The following is a 20,652-nucleotide window of genomic DNA, read 5'->3' as shown; positions in this document are numbered from 1 at the left end:
GCCGCCGTTGCCTCCACGAGTCAGTCACAAAGTTCCCCTTGTGTTCAGTGCAGGGGAGAGGGGCAGCCAATCCGCTTCTCTCTTCAGTGTACAAATAGAAAATTCTATTGTACACTGAAGCCTATTGGCTGGAGGGATTGGCAACCCCTCCCCGCTCTACACTGAACACAAGGAAGACGTGATCAGCCTCCACTGCCATCACCCTCCGCCCCCGTGTGTCCAACGGAGCTCTGAGGAATAGTGGGAGTGACGGGAGGGAAGAAGGGAGGCTTTCATCTGGCTGTTCAGGAGTTGTCTGACCTGTGAGTAGTGGCCTGTCAGTGTAGTGGGGGAGAAGAGAGATAGGGGGAGGGGGTGTACTCAGTGTATGGGAGGCTTGGAGCTTTCCCTGCAGTACACTTCTCAAAGGCTGAGGTCCAGCATGGATGGACTGGGGCTCCGCTGGCTGGGGACATTGATGGTCCTGGCTCCCCTCTTTCACACCATGTCACCACCATACCTACACCCCTCTCCCCCCGTGTCACCACCATACCTGATTCCCCCCTCCCCCCTGTGTCACCAACATACCTGCACCCCCCTCCCCCCTGTGTCACCACCATACCTGCACCCCCCTCTCCCCCCCTGTGTCACCACCATACCTGCACCCCCCTCTCCCCCCCTGTGTCACCACCATACCTGCACCCCCCTCTCCCCCCCTGTGTCACCACCATACCTGCACCGCCCTCTCCCCCCCCTGTGTCACCACCATACCTGCACCGCCCTCTCCCCCCCCTGTGTCACCACCATACCTGCACCCCCCTCTCCCCCCCCTGTGTCACCACCATACCTGCATCGCCCTCTCCCCCCCGTGTCACCACCATACCTGCACCCCCCCTCTCCCCCCCGTGTCACCACCATACCTGCACCCCCCTCTCCCCCCCTGTGTCACCACCATACCTGCACCCCCCTCTCCCCCCCTGTGTCACCACCATACCTGCACCCCCCTCTCCCCCCCTGTGTCACCACCATACCTGCACCCCCCTCTCCCCCCCTGTGTCACCACCATACCTGCACCCCCCTCTCCCCCCCCTGTGTCACCACCATACCTGCACCGCCCTCTCCCCCCCGTGTCACCACCATACCTGCACCCCCCCTCTCCCCCCCGTGTCACCACCATACCTGCACCCCCCCTCTCCCCCCCGTGTCACCACCATACCTGCACCCCCCTCTCCCCCCCTGTGTCACCACCATACCTGCACCCCCCTCTCCCCCCCTGTGTCACCACCATACCTGCACCCCCCTCTCCCCCCCTGTGTCACCACCATACCTGCACCCCCCTCTCCCCCCCTGTGTCACCACCATACCTGCACCCCCCTCTCCCCCCCTGTGTCACCACCATACCTGCACCCCCCTGTGTCACCACCATACCTGCACCCCCCTGTGTCACCACCATACCTGCACCCCCCTGTGTCACCACCATACCTGCACCCCCCTGTGTCACCACCATACCTGCACCCCCCTCTCCCCCCTGTGTCACCAACATACCTGCACCCCCCTCTCCCCCCTGTGTCACCAACATACCTGCACCCCCTTCTCCCCCCTCTGCTGGGGGCACCTTATGTAAGGACAGACTCTGCTGGGGGAACCTGATGGCATCTGGTGGCAGGTGACGTGGCAGGTGACACGCTCAGGGGTCCCACTGATTCTGCATTATGGTGAGTTGAATGATTTCATTATTTATATTACAATGTAATAATAGTAATAATGCGCTTCAATCATCCTGACATTATAACAACCATGGTGCCGGGATGATTGAAGTGCTAACACCAGGTGTTTGGAGTATCTTTATCTGCTGATTATTAAACTCTGGAATACACATTGCTATTATGGTGTAGGATCTGGGTCTGCTGTCCCTCCATCCCTCTACCCCCCTTTCCCTCTGCATCCCTCATTCATCTCAGACTCTAACCACACCCCATTTAGCCACGCCCATGTAAGCCACGCCCACTATTTCACGTAAACCACGCCCATTTTTTTGCGCGGCGCGCTTCGCGCGCCGCATTTTTCCTTTTTCCTATGCCACGCCTACTAACGCATGCCCCGCCCCCTAATTATAGCCTGACTCCGCCTACAGCCAAAAAAAGTGTCCCGAATTTTTTTTTCCCAATGTTGGCAACTATGAGCCATTTGCTGACAGGGGTCTACAGGCTACGTTGATTTAGCAACTGATAGCAATGAAAAGAATACTTCTTGTGCTAACTGCAAAGCTTGGTGGACTACTGATCCCAGACAGTCCTGTGCAAATTCTGCCAACCCTCCTGGCTGCAGCAACTTAACTCAACACTGGTGACATCACAGCCTCTCCTTCTGGCTTCACATCCAATCCTGGCATGTCTCTCCCAGATTTCTCCACTGTGCCTGTCACTCACGACCCCGGAATGGATCCCTCCTAGTAACTTGCCCGACAATGTTCCCCGCTGTCCTCTTCCTGCTCCTGTTCCAGATACCTCTCAATGACCGTGTATGGAGAGGTTCCTTCCCAGCTCCCCAGCTCCAGACCCGGGTTCACCGTCCCCCCAGCCCAGAAAGGGGGCTCCCTCAAGGGTCACGACAGCCTAACACTCCATCACTTGTTCTCCCACTCGACATCTCCTCCCACAGCAGGCTGACCATGAGTATATATAGGAGGCCTGTCCCCTGCCAATCCTAGTTGGGAGTTGGTCAGGGGTCCCAGATACACTCCATGCCACTCCAATCCTCTGCCCTGCCTCTTTTCTAGAACCCTCTAGAAACAGAGGAGGCGCCAGAGAGCTGAAGTACATGTCAATCACCCACTGCTATGCTCAAAACCACTCCCAGCCCCCAGATCAAAAACAAACCTGCCTAAATTTACCTACACTGGCTGTAACAAAAACACAATTACTCTAGCAACCTACCTACCTAAGATAAAGGGTGCTACACATGTAACGCGTTCAGGTGCGTCAAGGGGCAGTAATTCAATTAATTGGTCAGAATAATTATTCTGGCCATTTAAATTAATTAACACTAGCGTTAAAGAGCGTTTAGCTGTTTTACAGCCAAAATGTCAGTTCTCCTGGATGCACTGGCACTGGGCTTTTTTTTCTGCTTCTAAACGTGCCTGCCTCTAAACTTCTCTAAACACCTATGTCATAGTTGCCAACATTGCAAAAAAAATTTGTGGGGCACTTTTTTGGCTGTAGGTGGAACCGTATAATAATTAGGGGGCAGGGCATGTGTTTGTAGGCGTGGCATAGCAATAAAAAAGTAAACTGCGGCGCGCCACGGCAAAAAATGAGCGTGGTTTACGTGAAATAGTGGGCGTGGCTTAAATGCTCAAAGGGGGTGTGGTTAGAGTCTGAGATGAATGAGGGCTGGAGAGGGAACGGGGGAGAGAGCAATGGAGGGACAGCAGGCCCAGATCCTATACAACAATAGAAATATGTGTATTCTAGAAAGTTTAACAATAGGCAGATAAAGATACTTCAAACACCTGGTGTTAGCGCTTCAATCATCCCGGCACCATGATTGTTATGGTGTCAGGATGATTGAAGTGCATTATTTCTATTATTACATTGTAATATAAAATGAAACCATTCAACTCACCATAGCCGAATCAGTGGGATCCCTGAGCGTGTCACTAGCCACGTCGCCTGCCACCAGCAGAGTCCTTCCTTGCATCAGGTGCCCCCAGCAGAGTCCTTCCTTGCATCAGGTGCCCCCAGCAGAGTCTGTCCTTGCATCAGGTGTCCCCAGCAGAGTCCGTCCTTGCATCAGGTGTCCCCAGCAGAGTCTGTCCTTGTATCAGGTACCCCCGGCAGAGTCCCTCCTTGCATCAGGTGCCCCCGGCAGAGTCCCTCCTTGCATCAGGTGCCCCCGGCAGAGTCCCTCCTTGCATCAGGTGCCCCCGGCAGAGTCCCTCCTTGCATCAGGTGCCCCCGGCAGAGTCCCTCCTTGCATCAGGTGCCCCCAGCAGAGTCCCTCCTTGCATCAGGTGCCACCAGCAGAGTCAGTCTTTACACCAGCCTCAGTCCTTAAATCAGTTTCCCCTCTCCCCCTAGTTACCCCCCTGTACATAGTTACCCCCCCTGTACATAGTATCCCCCCTGTACATAGTTACCCCCACTGTACATAGTAACCCCTCCTCCTGAATATAGTTAACCCCCCTCCTGTATATGGTTAACCCTCCCCCTTCTGTATATAGGTAACCCCCCTCCTCCTGTATATAGCTAACCCCCCTCCTCCTGTATATAGCTAACCCCCTCCTCCTGTATATAGCTAACCCCCCCTCCTGTATATAGTTACCCCCTCCTCCTGTATATAGTTAACCCCCCTCCTGTACATTAAAGTTAAATTGTTGCAGAGACAAGAGCCAGTGGCGTCATTACAGCTGGTGTCACCCGGTGCGGAAAAAAATTGGTGTCACCCCCCCTCCACCAACTATGGTCCCTCTTCAGTACAGCCCCCCTCCCTCAGTAAAGACCCTCCCACTAAGTACAGACCGCCCCTCCAGCAGTATAGATCCTCCTCCCTCAGTACAGACCCCCCCACTAAGTACAGACCCCCTCCATCAGTTTAGACCCCCCTCAGTACAGACCCCTCTCCCTCAATACAGACCCCCCTCAGTGCGGTCCCCCATCTATCAGTATAGACCCCCTCAGTGCAGACCCCCCTCCATCAGTGCAGACCCCCTCAGTGCAGACCCCCCCTCCATCAGTGCAGACCCCCCTCAGTGCAGACCCCCTCCATCAGTGCAGATCCCCCTCAGTGCAGATCCCCCTCTATCAGTGCAGGCCCCCCTCAGTGCAGACCCCCCCTCTATCAGTGCAGACCCCCCATAAGTGCAGACCCCCTCTATCAGTGCAGACCCCCCCTCTATCAGTGCAGACCCCCAACAGTGCAGACCCCCCTCTATCAGTGCAGACCCCCCCTCTATCAGTGCAGACCCCCCTCTATTAGTGCACACCCCCCTCAGTGCAGACCCCCCCTCTATTAGTGCAGAACCCCCTCAGTGCAGACCCTCCACCTCTATTAGTGCAGACCCCCCTCAGTGCAGACCCCCCTCTATCAGTGCAGACCCCTCTCTATTAGTGCAGCCCCCCTCAGTGCAGCCCCCCTCTATTAGTGCAGACCCCCCTCAGTGCAGACCCCCCTCTATCAGTGCAGACCCCCCCTCTATTAGTGCAGATCCCCCCTCTATTAGTGCCGAACCCCCTCAGTGCAGCCCCCCTCTATTAGTGCAGGCCCCCCTCAGTGCAGACCACCCCCTCTATTAGTGCAGACCCCCCTCAGTGCAGACCCCCCCTCTATCAGTGCAGACCCCCCTCTATTAGTGCAGAACCCCCTCAGTGCAGACCCCCCTCTATTAGTGCAGACCCCCCTCAGTGCAGACCCCCTCTCTATCAGTGCAGACCCCCCTCTATTAGTGCAGACCCTCCTCAGTGCAGCCCCCCTCTATTAGTGCAGACCCCCCCTCAGTGCAGACCCCCTCTATCAGTGCAGACCCCCCCTCTATTAGTGCAGACCCCCTCAGTGAAGCCCCCCTCTATTAGTGCAGACCCCCCTCAGTGAAGACCCCCTCTATCAGTGCAGACCCCCCTCTATTAGTGCAGAACCCCCTCAGTGCAGCCCCCTCTCTATTAGTGCAGGGCCCCCTCAGTGCAGACCACCCCCTCTATTAGTGCAGACCCCCCTCAGTGCAGACCCCCCCTCTATCAGTGCAGACCCCCCTCTATTAGTGCAGAACCCCCTCAGTGCAGACCCCCCTCTATTAGTGCAGACCCCCCTCAGTGCAGACCCCCTCTCTATCAGTGCAGACCCCCCTCTATTAGTGCAGACCCTCCTCAGTGCAGCCCCCCTCTATTAGTGCAGACCCCCTCTATCAGTGCAGACCCCCCCTCTATTAGTGCAGACCCCCCTCAGTGAAGACCCCCTCTATCAGTGCAGACCCCCCTCTATTAGTGCAGAACCCCCTCAGTGCAGCCCCCTCTCTATTAGTGCAGGGCCCCCTCAGTGCAGACCACCCCCTCTATTAGTGCAGACCCCCCCTCTATCAGTGCAGACCCCCTTCTATTAGTGCAGAACCCCCTCAGTGCAGACCCCCCTCTATTAGTGCAGGCCCCCCTCAATGCAGACCCCCCTCTATTAGTGCAGACCCCCCTCAGTGCAGACCCCCCCTCTATTAGTGCAGACGCCCCTCAGTGCAGCCCCCTCTATTAGTGCAGACCCCCCTCAGTGCAGACCCCCTCTCTATTAGTGCAGACCCCCCTCAGTGCAGCTCCCCCCTCCATTAGTGCAGACCCTTCTTAGTGCAGACCCCCGTCTATCAGTGCAGACCCCCCTCTATTAGTGCAGACCCCCCTCTATTAGTGCAGAACCCCCTCAGTGCAGCCCCCCCTCTATTAGTCCAGGCCCCCCTCAGTGAAGACCACCCCCTCCATCAGTGCCAGTGCAGACCCTCCCCTCCCATAACGCCCCCCACTACATGTCCAGGAACTCCAGGAGTGGCCGGTGTTCTGCCGAGAAAGTTCCCCTCGACAAATAAGGACCCCCCTGTAGTGCGCAGGCGCAGCACTTGCGCAGTACGAGCCGGCGGAAATAGCCGAACGAAGCTGAATAGCTGGGGAACTTTCTCGGCAAGACACCGGCGCCGTATGTTCAGTGGAGAGGGGAGGGGCCGATCCGTGCAGCTAAAGATGCCGATTCATTGGCTGCACTGATGGAGCCCCCTTCCTCTCTCCACTAAACACTAGGGGGAAGATCTAGCGGTGACGCTGGTGGCCATTTTGCTGGAGCCAGCTGCTCCAAAAATTAAAAAACCAACATTCCCGATTTACCTGATGGAAATCCCGATTCGGGACAGCCTCCGATCGGGATGAGGGTCCCAAAATCGGGATTGTCCCGGGAAAATCGGGACTGTTGGCTGTGTGCATGGACACTAAAGGCAAATAGATGTGCACTTTACAAAGTGTAGTTGCTCGCAAAATAAACCATAAACAATACCGCGCTAACATAAAGGTTGTTCTACTAATGATTAGCAGAGTGAAATAAATATTAAGCTGCAATCTTATCGTGAGGCGTGCACACAAACATAAGAAGAAAAAATCAAAAAAAGACTGCGCTAAGACAAAAGGCAACAATCATGTGATATGTAGTTGCTCGCAAGCTTAGTAATTGAGGTAAAGATTCAATTTACAAAGACTATCCAATCACATGCAAGGAAAAAAAAAACAGCATATTTGCTTGCACATGATTGGATGATGGAAGTCAGCAGAGCTCCCCCTTATTTACTAAGCTAAGGAGCAACTGCACTTGCAAAAGTGCACAGTCTATTTGCCTTTAGTAAATCAACTAACATGGGACATTTAGAGGCAGGAAAAAAAAAAGCTATACGCCCTGAAAAGCCACTTTAAACAACATTCAGTGCGCATGAGGCCTTAGGGATGAGCTTGGATAAAAGTGAGGGAGGCCATGGGGATGGGTTTGAATGGTAGTAGGATTTGATCCAAACTAGAATACAGTTAATACACAGCAGATTTTAAGGCCTTATGCACACTGGACATTTATTCTGCTGCTCCTAGGGGTATTTGGTGTTTTTTTTCTGCCTCTAAACACCCCTGCATGTTAGTCTATGGAGTTAATTTACTAAAGGCAAATACACTGTGCACTTTGTAAAGTGCAGTTGCACTCTGCAAGAGCAGTTGCTCCAGAGCTTAGTAAATGAGCAGAAGGTCTGCTGACTTCTATCATCCAATCATGTGCAAGAAAAAAATGCATTTTTTTCCTTCCTTGCAAATAGGGATGAGCTTCGAGATCGAGTCGAACTCATGTTCGACTCGAACATTGGCTGTTCGCAAGTTCGCCGAACAGCGAACAATTTGGGGTGTTCGCGGCAAATTCGAATGCCGCGGAACACCCTTTAAAAGTCTATGGGAGAAATCAAAAGTGCTAATTTTAAAGGCTTATATGCAAGTTATTGTCATAAAAAGTGTTTGGGGACCCGGGTCCTGCCCCAGGGGACATGGATCAATGCAAAAAAAAGTTTTAAAAACGTCCGTTTTTTCAGGAGCAGTGATTTTAATAATGCTTAAAGTCAAACAATAAAAGTGTAATATCCCTTTAAATTTCGTAGCTGGGGGTGTCTATAGTATGCCTGTAAAGGGGCGCATGTTTCCCGTGTTTAGAACAGTCTGACAGCAAAATGACATTTCGAAGGAAAAAACCCATTTAAACTACTCGCGGCTATTGCATTGCCGACAATACACATAGAAGTTCATTGATAAAAACGGCATGGGAATTCCCCACAGGGGAACCCCAAACCAAAATAAAAAAAAAAAAAATGACGTGGGAGTCCCCCTAAATTCCATACTAGGCCCTTCAGGTCTGGTATGGATATTAAGGGGAACCCCGGACAAAATTAAAAAAAAAAAAAAACGGCGTGGGGTCCCCCCAAAAATCCATACCAGACCCTTATCCGAGCACGTGACCTGGCAGGCCGCAGGAAAAGAGGGGGGGACGAGAGTGCGGCCCCCCCCTCCTGAACCGTACCAGGCCACATGCCCTCAACATTGGGAGGGTGCTTTGGGGTAGCCCCCCAAAACACCTTGTCCCCATGTTGATGAGGACAAGGGCCTCATCCCCACAACCCTGGCCGGGGGTTGTGGGGGTCTGCGGGCGGGGGGCTTATCGGAATCTGGAAGCCCCCTTTAACAAGGGGACCCCCAGATCCCAGCCCCCCCCTGTGTGAAATGGTAAAGGGGTACTTACCCCTACCATTTCACTAAAAAACTGTCAAAAATGTTAAAAATGACAAGAGACAGTTTTTGACAACTCCTTTATTTAAATGCTTCTTCTTTCTTCTATCTTCCTTCATCTTCTTCTTCTTCTGGTTCTTCTGGTTCTTCCTCCGGCGTTCTCGTCCAGCATCTCCTCCGCGGCGTCTTCTATCTTCTTCTTCTCGGGCCGCTCCGCACCCATGGCATGGGGGGAGGCTCCCGCTCTTCTCTTCATCTTCTTTTTCTCTTCTTCCTTCTTCTCTTCTTCATTTTCTTCTCCGGGCCGCTCCGCACCCATGCTGGCATGAAGGGAGGCTCACGCTGTGTGACGGCATCTCCTCGTCTGACGGTTCTTAAATAACGGGGGGCGGGACCACCCGGTGACCCTGCCTCCCTCTGACGCACGAGACATGACGGGACTTCCCTGTGGCATTCCCCATGACGTCACAGGGAGGTCCCGTCAAGTCACCGTGCGTCAGAGAGGGGCGGGGTCACCGGGTGGCCCCGCCCCCCTGTTATTTAAGAACCGTCAGATGAGGAGACGCCGTCACACAGCGGGAGCCTCCCTCCATGCCAGCATGGGTGCGGAGCGGCCCGGAGAAGAAAATGAAGAAGAGAAGAAGAGAAGAGAAGAAAAGAAGAAGAGAAGAAGATGAAGAGAAGAGCGGGAGCCTCCCCCCATGCCATGGGTGCGGAGCGGCCCGAGGAGAAGACGATAGAAGACGCCGAGGAGGAGATGCTGGACGAGAACGCCGGAGGAAGAACTACAAGAACCAGAAGAAGAAGATGAAGGAAGATAGAAGAAAGAAGAAGCATTTAAATAAAGGCATTGTCAAAAACTGTCTCTTGTCATTTTTAACATTTTTGACAGTTTTTTAGTGAAATGGTAGGGGTAAGTACCCCCTTACCATTTCACACGGGGGGGGCGGGATCTGGGGGTCCCCTTGTTAAAGGGGGCTTCCAGATTCCGATAAGCCCTCCGCCCGCAGACCCCCACAACCACCGGCCAGGGTTGTGGGGATGAGGCCCTTGTCCTCATCAACATGGGGACAAGGTGTTTTGGGGGGCTACCCCAAAGCACCCTCCCAATGTTGAGGGCATGTGGCCTGGTATGGTTTAGGAGGGGGGGGTCGCACTCTCATCCCCCCCTCTTTTCCTGCGGCCTGCCAGGTTGCGTGGTCGGATAAGGGTCTGGTATGGATTTTTGGGGGGACCCCACGCCGTTTTTTTTTTTTTGTTTTTGGCGCGGGGTTCCTCTTAAAATCCATACCAGACCTGAAGGGTCTGGTATGGAATTTAGGGGGGACCCCACGTCATTTTGTTTTTAAATTTTGGCCGGGGTTCCCCTTAATATCCATACCAGACCTGAAGGGCCTGGTATGGAATTTAGGGGGACTCCCACGTCATTTTTTTTTTTTTTAAATTTTGGTTCGGGGTTCCCCTGTGGGGAATTCCCATGCCGTTTTTATCAATGAACTTCTATGTGTATTGTCGGCAATGCAATAGCCGCGAGTAGTTTAAATGGGTTTTTTCCTTCGAAATGTCATTTTGCTGTCAGACTGTTCTAAACACGGGAAACATGCGCCCCTTTACAGGCATACTATAGACACCCCCCAGCTACGAAATTTAAAGGGATATTACACTTTTATTGTTTGACTTTAAGCATTATTAAAATCACTGCTCCTGAAAAAACGGCCGTTTTTAAAACTTTTTTTTGCATTGATCCATGTCCCCTGGGGCAGGACCCAGGTCCCCAAACACTTTTTATGACAATAACTTGCATATAAGCCTTTAAAATTAGCACTTTTGATTATTCATGTTCGTGTCCCATAGACTTTAACGGTGTTCGCGTGTTCGAACTAACTTTTTTCCTGTTCGCATGTTCTGGTGCGAACCGAACAGGGGGGTGTTCGGCTCATCCCTACTTGCAAGTTATTGGCTTCTTTTTGCAAAGTGAAGCCTTACCTCATTCACTAATAGGGGTTGATTTACTAAAGGCAAATAGACTGTGCACTTTGCAAAGTGCAGTTGCACTCTGCAAGTGCAATTGCTCCAGAGCTTAGTAAATGAGGTAAGGCTTCACTTTGCAAAGAATGCCCAATCACATGCAGGGAAAATTTCAAAAACTGCATTTATGCTAGTGCATGACTGGATGAAGGCAGTCAGCAGAGTTTCCCCTAATTTACTAAGTTCCTGAGCAACTGTCCTTGCAGAGTGCAACTGCACTTTGAAAAGTGCACAGTCTATTTGCCTTTAGTAAATCCCCCATAGTGTCAATGCATAAATATAGGGATTTCCAGGAGTTCAGGGGCGTTTACAGGCAGAAAAAAACCCACAGCCAGTACGTCCAGGAGCAGCAGCGTTTTGGCAGAAAAAAATGCTTGATTCGCCTAAACATCTGTAAATGTGTCTAAACGCGTGTTAGCGCTAGGTGTATTTAGCGCTTAAGCATTAATTCATTTCAATGGTCAGAATAAATGATTAGGAGTCTAGGAGAGTTAGAAAAACGTCCAGTGTGCATGAGGCCTAAGGCAACACAGTCGCTAATGGCAAATGGTTCAGTAGCAGGTTACTTGCAATGATGCAGAATAGTATCAGTAGTTTCCTCAGTATGGCAGTAAGGCACTGATCCAGGTGAGGCCTGCTTTATCCAAGGAAGGCTTCTGTTAGAGGGGTGGCAGACTAAAAAAATAAAGTATTGGCACCTGTGTCCTCTAAAGGGGGCCTCCCAGAAGTTGCTCCGGTAAACGAAATGTAGGCTGAGCACCAGAGATATCCTGTACTATCCCTCCTCATACAGGAACCTCTCCCTCCACTATTACTCTCCCTAACAAGCAGGGTTTCTGTCCCTCACCCAAGGATTGCCTCACCCAAGATGGCCACCAGAGGTTGTAGCTTCTGATCAGACCAGCTATTCCCTCTGAGACACCGACAGGGTTTGCAGAGGAGCAATTTTCTTCTGAGCCTCAGCTCCATCTGTACAGTGGCACAGCGCCACCTACTAAATGGAGGACAAACTGCAACTACCAAGCTGAACATCTGACTGCAGCAGGAAGTGATACATTTATCAATAATACTACTACTGCTACTAAATGTGACCTCTTCCTGCTCAGGCTGGTTATTAGGGAGCCAGCAGCCACCAGCTTCCTAGCAACCAGTGACACATACCCCACCTGGTCCATCCAGCTGTCAACGAGGATTCCCAGCTAAGAGCTGAATGTACTGTAAATAAAGGAGCGACTGACATTATTGATTAAATATATTTGGGCATAGCCATATTTGTATAATGGCATCAGCCAGCATCCCTGCCCGTTTGCTTTTCCGTTAGCAAGGAACAGTGACGGGAGAGGAAGTGTCGACATGTTGTTCTTTTAGCAGGGCGGTGAGCATCAATTATCATGATTGACAAGGATCTGGACAACATAATTAAGGATGGATTTACATCACTGGACATTTATGTTTTGTTTTTAGTTTTTTAATAAAGGACTTGTCAAACTGTGTAGTATGTTTATTTACTTTTTACTTTTTTTTGTGAATGAGTAGGGGTATTATGTACTCTTCACTCATTCATGTAGGGGGGGAGGTAGTATCTGGGGGCCCCATTATTTTCAAAGGGGACGTCAATATTTTTTATACATTTACCTACAGGCTTTTATGTTGGTGACAGGGTCTCTTTGTTAACCGTTTAGTTGCATAGCAATTTTTGATTTTCAATTCAATTTGTTAATTTTATTAATTTCATACATTTTATTGACTTTACACTGGGACGCTTTATTCGTTATTTGTGATATGTAAATTATCATACATTTTTTGAGTGCTTATTGTTGTATCTAAATCTTTTGTATCTAGTATTCAGGATACTAGAGTGCTTCTGTTTCTGACACATTTTTCTTAAAGACATGGAGCGCAGAATTTTTTTGATTATTACCATAAAAAGTTAACATTGTAATTGATACGGAACCTGATCTAAACATGGCAAATTGCTGGAACTTTCGATGTGCTCCCACCAGCAGGATAACCCATACTGCCTAAAAGGTTAAAGTATAACTAAAGGCAAAAGTTTTTTTTTTTTAGTTTTGGATAGACATCTGCGCCGTTAATAAATTTGTTTTGTTTCGTTCCTTTCTGTTTTGTATAAGAATGAATTCATATTTCATAATTCGTGTCAGAAATTTTGTACGAAATACGAATTTTCGTTAGGTTCGTTAACTTTTCGTAACAATTACGAATGTTCATTATGATGAATTTATCATTATGAGGGGCTCCCACCATCCTTGTGCTGTGCAGATTTTCCTGGGTTTTTAACTTTTAGGTTCGTTTTTGTAACAATTATGAATGTTCGTTAGGAATTTGGATCCAAAATTCATAAACAAAATTTTGTATTTTGTACAAAATTCGGAAGCATAGCAATTTGTATTTCAGGATCCTCCCAAATGTACGAATCTACGGAAATTTGTATGAATTTTCGATTCGTACGAAACTAATCGCACATGTCTAGTTTTGGATAGAGTGGAGAGGGATTAGAACCCATGTCAGTTTTTATTGCTGTGCCCCCATTAAGGAGATTCACCCTCTTTAGTTGTCTTGTTTACCATTATCAGTGAAAGTGAAAGTAAATGAAAAACCCAAATTTTGGGTTGTCCCCAGAAAAGTATTATGCCCTGTACACATGGTCAGACTTTCCGACGGAATATGTGCGATTGGAGCTTGTTGTCGGAAATTCCGACCATGTGTGGGCTCCATCCGACTTTTTCCATCGGAATTTCCGACACACAAAGTTTTAGAGCTTGCTATAACATTTTCTGACAACAAAATCCGTTTGCGTAAATTCCGACCATGTGTGGACAATTCCGACGCACAAAGTGCCACGCATGCTCAGAATAAATTCCGAGACGGAACAGCTCGGTCTGGTAAAATTAGCGTTCGTAATGGATACAGCACTTTCGTCACGCTGCAATGTTTTAAATTGTTTAATGCAGCGCACTCTCTTCTTCTTTATAAAGCTAGAAGAATGAAGTTGTTTTGCTGCTCATATTCACACACTTCTCACAAACTTCTTTCTTTATTATTTATTGCGATTTCATGAATATAATATTTTTATTTGTCACATCTCCCGAAAAAAATTAAATTTTTAGATTTTTTTTTTTTTGTTTTTATTTTTTGAAATCCTGATCTCCTGTTATTTTTTTTATATATTTTTTTTACTCCAGAATAGTTTTGGGTGTGTTTTGTGTGTCAAGTTACCACAACACCATTATTATCTTGTATTATTTAATCTCAAGGAGGTTGCTTGGTGTTGGTGTCTCTTGTTAATTTCACATTGTATTTTTGAAATGTACCTGCCTCCTCGCAAACAAACCGTGCTTTTTGAAGGAAAACACACATAGGCGAGTATAATAAAACAAACCAAAAATGTATTAAGGGGTCCTTAATAATATACAATATAAAACACCAAATTTCCATGCAAAATAATTGTACCACTTTCAGCATCAAAAATCTGAAATAATCATACCGCCAGGGAGGTTAATATGTATGTAATTGTATGTAAGCACAGTATGTATGTGTGTATGAATGAAAAGTATGGCTGCTGATTGGATACAGATTAGTATCAGTGTATGTAAGCTAGCAAATCTGCTTGTTATGGTGCCAAGCTACCCAAAGTCATGTGTGGGCAGTGGAAAAAGTGATAATGCCTGCATTTGGAAGGGCAGAATCCCTTGGTACAAGGGGGTACTATTTGCGTTGAGAGGGGCATTAGGTTTAATGCCTGTATATGGAAAGGCTTCTTTACAGTAAGGGCTGTAAAAATGTGGAATAGCTTGCCTCATTAGCAAAGTCTAGCAAATGGTGTGTACATTATTTAAAAAAATGATCTGGGTGTGTTTTTAAATGCTCAGATATAACTGGTTATTATTGATTATGAAAAATAGCATTGTAGATTGTTATTTCATGTAACATTTATAGACATTAGGGGTTCAGGAAGGATTTTTTACCTTTCTTGATCACATTTTATAAGGGCCTTCCTATGGATCAATTACAGGTTTAAGGTGTTGAGGATGCAGCTTGTTTATTTTTATGTTTTGCCTTTTATTGTGGACATGTGTCTCTTTTGAACCTAAGTATGTAACTGTTATATATCATATCACACAATATACTCAATATAATACATAATATCATATCATTAATATATTTCTGATGCAATAACATTGGTGGAATGGAATGGTGGCACGCCTTGCACACACACTCTCTATCCCTCCCCTCTCTCTTTCTCAGGTGTATTTCGGCCGCTGGCTCATAGAGGGGAGCCCGTACGCTGTACTGTTTGATATCGGTTCAGCTGCCTGGAATTTGGACCGCTGGAAAGGGGATTTCTGGGAGGCATGCAATATAGGAATTCCCTTTCATGACCGTGAGGCCAATGATGCCTTAATATTTGGGTCCCTGGTGGCGTGGTTCTTGAAAGAGGTACAGTGCTACTTAAATTCATCAATTTATATTCTAACAATTCCATTATCTGATTCAAGAGTCTGTCTGCCCAAAATATATTTCCTACTCAGCTACTCCCCAGTTATTCTCATGTGCTCTGTAAAACATTCCATCTACTGTACCCCCTGCTGGTGAAACCTGGCAGTGCAGCCCATCTGGTCATATTTGTCAATGTTTTCATCCAAAGTGTTACTAAACGCAGGACCCTGCATTCACTATATCTGGTCTGCCATAGTACACAGAACATAGAAATGCAATTATTTTAGTAAATATAAACTGCTAAATACCTTTTCTCACCAGCAGTATATAACAGCCTTGTGACTTGTATCAGTTCCTGGTAAAGCTTATAGGAGGAGTTTTCATTCTTCCCTGACCCTCTGTCTGGACATGTCTGGACAGTGCTGATTGGCTCTGTGCTGATCACATGCACTCTCCCAAGAAAAAAGAAAAATTCTCTAGCTATAAACACCAAACTGAGCATGTGCAGCTTTTCCCCGAGCTCTCTATTATCAAGAAATAATTAGGGGACAGTAAAAGGGGGGGGGGATCAGAGAGACAGCCTTTATACACAATGCAAAGGATTAACCCCTTAGGTTCCACAGTGAGTATAACAAGCATGCTTTACTGCATATACACATTGATTTTACTGTTGTGGGTTTAGCAACACTGTAAGATTTATACATTTATTACCTATTATTCATCTAGAAAAATGGGTAAGATTAATGCAAATTTTAAATGAAAAAAATTATACAAAAAACCCTTAGTGAAAATATTTGTAATAATTTTAAATATGCAGAATTTGTTACGCATTAAACAAACCAGCACTAAATTGCTTGCATTTTTGTGCATTTCCCTGCTTTTAATTAAAAAAACATATTTTGGGTGTTTTCAAAAACATATCACCAAAAAGTCACGTTGATATGAAATTGATATTTGCTATGCAAATTGGTGAAAAAAGGTAATTGTTCAGTAAACAAAGGTCTATGTCTTACTTACGATCTTGTCACTGGTGAGTTCTCGTATGCTTCACTGCCAAAAATGCTGCTAAGCATCAATGGCGAGAACACAACACAACACACACGCAAGCAAGTGCGGGATTGAACTCCCTGCTGTGTCCTCCATAGTGATTCGGCCCTTGGCAAGTTCTCTCCAGAGGCAGAATTGCAAATGTGTCAGCCTAAAATGCATAAAAAACGCTTGGTTTGGTCATGAAGGCTCTCACTGTCACTGAGAGCCTGAATTCAGTCATTTGTCTTTTTTCACCTGTTTATAAAACTGCTTTGAGCAATTCCTCTGCTTATTTTAGTCCAGTAATAATACTCTCATCGCACATGTTAATGGAAATGGCTCATAACAGGTGGGATCTGTAGCAACAGCCGGCTGGGAACCAGCATCCACACAAGGTTAAAACATATTATTATTTATGAAAGTAATCATATCACAGCAAAGAGCTGCTACTATTTCCTATTTTAGGACCAAGACCTTGGTGTCCTGGTGCACTGTCTAACATACATGTGTTAACATATTTTTTTTTTTTTGCTCCTTAATGTGTTGCTGGACAGGCTGGCAATACACAAAAACATCCCAAAAATTTGATACGTACCATTTTTGGCAATGCAGCGCACCACAATGACCTGTAGTGCATTCTGTGCATTGTTGTGTGTTGGAGCTCCATTGCCTTATTAAGTTGGGTTTCCATTAAAAACGAATCGCACTGTGACACACCAATGCATGTAACGTACTTTAACATGCATTTCAGTAGCGTGCTTGTTACCACAATGCACCACAGTGGAGAAGTGTGTTTTGTAGCGGGGTAGCACATTTACCCTTTAACTCGCTGATGCCCAGCCAGATGATCCTCATGGTCCAATGGAGTCCCTTAATTTGAGGCTCTCAGGATTCCCAAGGCTCCAGCCCTGGGGTGACCGGGACCCCTGTGTCCTATATTGATTTGCTACTGGCCTTGCACACCAACAAACCTTGCTAGGCCCATGACGCACAGGGCAGTTTCCAGGAGAAGCCACTATGTAGTTTAAATTAAGGAGCAGTACACACACAAAGTCTCTTTTCATGGAGTTACTAATTTAAGTTTATAGCGCAAAAACTTAAAACCACAGAGGTGATCAAATACCACCAAAAGAAAGCTCTATTTGTGGGAAAAAAGGACATGCATTTCATTTGGGTACAGCATCGCACAACTGCGCAATTCTCAGTTAAAGCGATGCAGTGCCGTATTGCAAAAAATGGCTTGGTCATTAAGGGGGTAAATCCTTCCGGTTCTATTTTGCATAACTCTCCTTTAAGGGGTGTGGCAGGGTGTGTGTCCTATAACTACATACTTTTGCTAATAGGTGTCCCTCATCCCCATCTCAAAAAATTGAGAGGTATGCAAGGGGCTTTGAGAGGTGGGGTAGGGACTGCAGGGAGTGTGACACCAGGAGGCAGAGAAACAGCAGTACACTGATTCTCCCAGTGATTGGCTGGGGGGGGGGGGTCAGCACAAGTCATTGGAGTACAGGCAGGCTGTGCTACCACATGGAATGTAAAGAAGAAAACTGACCATGCTGGGATGGATGTGCTTCCATGCCCTGGCGTGATCAATTTGAAATAGGTAAGCAGGGGGACTGGCAGGATCACCAGGGATTTTTACACAAAAGAAGCAATACAAAGATAACAGGAGACTTTCTCATACAAGTACATGGTACAGCAGACACATATCAGGAATATGAAATGTTGGGGTAACAGACACTTTAAGGCATCACTGTGTCACCACTCTTTCTGCTTGTCCCCATTTTTAGTGCAAATTTTTTGATGTCAGACTTTTATAAGGTGGAGAATTTAAAGAGAATCATAGAATTATTTTACTGACCCTTTATAGATATTTCCCACATTATCTGATACTATATGCCGGTGTCACTGTATAAATAATCGCTTGTGATTTCTGCAGCTGACGGATCAGTTCCAGGACAACCCCAACATTATTGCTCATTTCCACGAGTGGCAGGCCGGAGCTGGATTGATTCTTTGTAGAAATCGGAAGCTTCCTGTTGCCACAATCTTTACCACCCATGCCACCCTGCTGGGCAGATACCTTTGTGCTGCCAATGTGGACTTTTATAACCGGCTGGACCAGGTAAGGAGTCCTCCATGGGGGAGGGGGGGGGGGCACATTTCATTGTACTCTGGTAACTGTCACTAACACCGGCTCTGGGGAGTCTACTTGCTTCCCATATTACCAGCACATTAGCGGGAAATTCATATCAGAATACACAGGGAACATGAGTGTGTCAGTAAATGGGCATTTAAAGGGTCATGATATTTCAGTGTTTGATGGATGCTGTAGTTTACAGTTTCTGAAGGTCTCTTGGAATTTTTTTTTTTTTTGTTAAGACCTTGTAACACCCATCCTGCTGGATATTTTATTTATTTTATAATAGTTTTAATATAATTTATAATGTAATTATCTTTAATTTTTATAATATGTACATTTATTGTATATTATGGAAGCCAGTGAAGATGGGTGGAAAAAAAGACAGGAAGAAATAATAGGAGCCAGAGGAGTACTGAGCCACCAAACTCCACTTAGAACCAAAATGTAACACTTTGGGGTTGATTTACTAAAGGCAAAAAAACTGTGCACTTTGCAGAGTGCAGTTGCCCTCTGCAAGTGCAGTTGCTCCAGAGCTTAGTAAATGAGGTAAGGCTTCACTTTGCAAAGAGTACCCAATCCCGTGCAAGGAAAATTAAAAAAAACTGCATTTTTGCTTGCACATGATTGGATGATAGAAGTCAGCAGAGCTTCTGCTCATTTACCAAGCTCTGGAGCAACTGCTCTTGAAGAGGGCAACTGCAAAGTGCACAGTCTTTTTCCCTTTAGTAAATCAACCCCTTTGGCTGACTAGCCCTACTGAATTGATAAAAACTCCTGTCAGGCTGTCTCTGCAGGGGAGTTTCACCTCCACTTCCTGTCCCAGAGACACAACAGGAAGTGAGGGGAGATTTCTCCTGCATGAGGTCCGGTTCACACTGGTGCAACATGCGCTCCGACTTTGAGAGCACGTCGCATGACATGTAAAAAACAATTCCCTGTGAGAGCCATCCTAACTGGCCCGATTTGTGTCGGTCCAACTTTGAAAAAGGTTCTTGCACTACTTTGGTCCAACTTGGGTGCGATTTCAGCCCATAAAATACAATGAAAGTCGCATCCAAGTTGGATCACCATCTTAACTGATCCAACTTGTGGCATGCGACATGTACTCCGAGGTCAAGTGTGTGCTATGTTAGCAGTGCAAAATCACAAAAAAAACGGCATGGGGTCCCCCCCAAAATTCATACCAGGCCCAAGGGGTATGGATCTTAAAGGGGAACCCCATGCCAACATTTTTTTAAAAAACGGCCTGTGGTCCCCCCGAGACCACACTAAAGCCAGCCTGCCCCAAAGCACCCACCCCCCAATGTTGAGAGCATGTGGCCTCATACGGTTTAGGTACCCCCCAAGACCATACCAGATCCTTTGGTCTGGTATGGATTTTGCTCGTCCCCCCCTTTCCTGACCTGCCGGGCTGCATGCTCGGATAAGGGTCTAGTATGGATTCAAAAGGATCTGGTACAGTCTTGGGAGGGACTCCACAACGTTTCTTTTTTAAATGTTGGTGTGGGGTCCCCCTCAAGATGGATACCAGACCCAAAGAGCCTGGTATTGATGGGGGGGGGGATCCTACGCCATTTTTTCTTGATAAATTTGGTGTGAGGTTTCATCCATACCAGAACCAAAGGAATTGTTTTCATTGGTCAAATAACAAGTCGCACTCATCTCAAAGTCGGATAAAAATCGGATCCTGTTCATTAAAGTTGCATGGAAGTCGGACCGAAGTCGCAGAGCAAAGTCGCACGACTTTCATGTCGCACCAGTGTGAACTGGTCCGTGGAGGAAAAACCCTCACTGGCACAGGTGTCCTCATTGAAAGATTTCCTTTAGCTTGTTGATCTGGAAAGACAGTAACATGTTGGATTTCCCATCACTTCCTGTCTTGGTGACACCAGGATAAAAAGAGAGACAGAATCCCCCCAGACACAGACACCAAAAAACACATGACAGGGGCTCCAAACTTTCCTCAATCTAAAACTAAAACTAAAAATGTTCAGGCATTAGACACACTTTAATACCAGTTTTTAGACATTGTTTTGCTGTTTGGATTGCTCGGCTCTCCACAAAAGGTATTGTTCTGATTTTCATTAACTATTTGACAAAATAAAATCTTCATTGACAGATTGGTGCCCCCATTGTGTCTGTGGAATAGGGGGGGAGGGGGGGTATTTACTACAATTTGTTCCTGTCCAGAATTCACAGACGTGGTATTAGTCAGATGCGGAGTGAAGGATGTCAGCAGCTGCC

At 47.2% G+C, this 20,652-nt stretch overlaps 1 protein-coding gene across 1 annotated transcript in view; it reads left to right on the top strand.

Moving 5' to 3' along the window:
- The window catches only part of GYS2 (glycogen synthase 2), a 134,717-nt gene that overhangs the window by 18,836 nt on the left and 95,229 nt on the right, over positions 1–20,652 (top strand). Inside the window, exons 3-4 of the mRNA XM_073621421.1 lie at positions 15,045–15,236; positions 18,205–18,390. Of these exons, the coding sequence (XP_073477522.1) occupies positions 15,045–15,236; positions 18,205–18,390 (378 nt within the window). The remainder of the gene's footprint in view (positions 1–15,044; positions 15,237–18,204; positions 18,391–20,652) is intronic.

The sequence above is a fragment of the Aquarana catesbeiana genome, linkage group LG03, assembly GCF_042186555.1.
Source record: "Aquarana catesbeiana isolate 2022-GZ linkage group LG03, ASM4218655v1, whole genome shotgun sequence".
Taxonomy (NCBI): Eukaryota; Metazoa; Chordata; class Amphibia; order Anura; family Ranidae; genus Aquarana; species Aquarana catesbeiana.
This window is presented reverse-complemented; position numbering and strand designations above follow the sequence as displayed.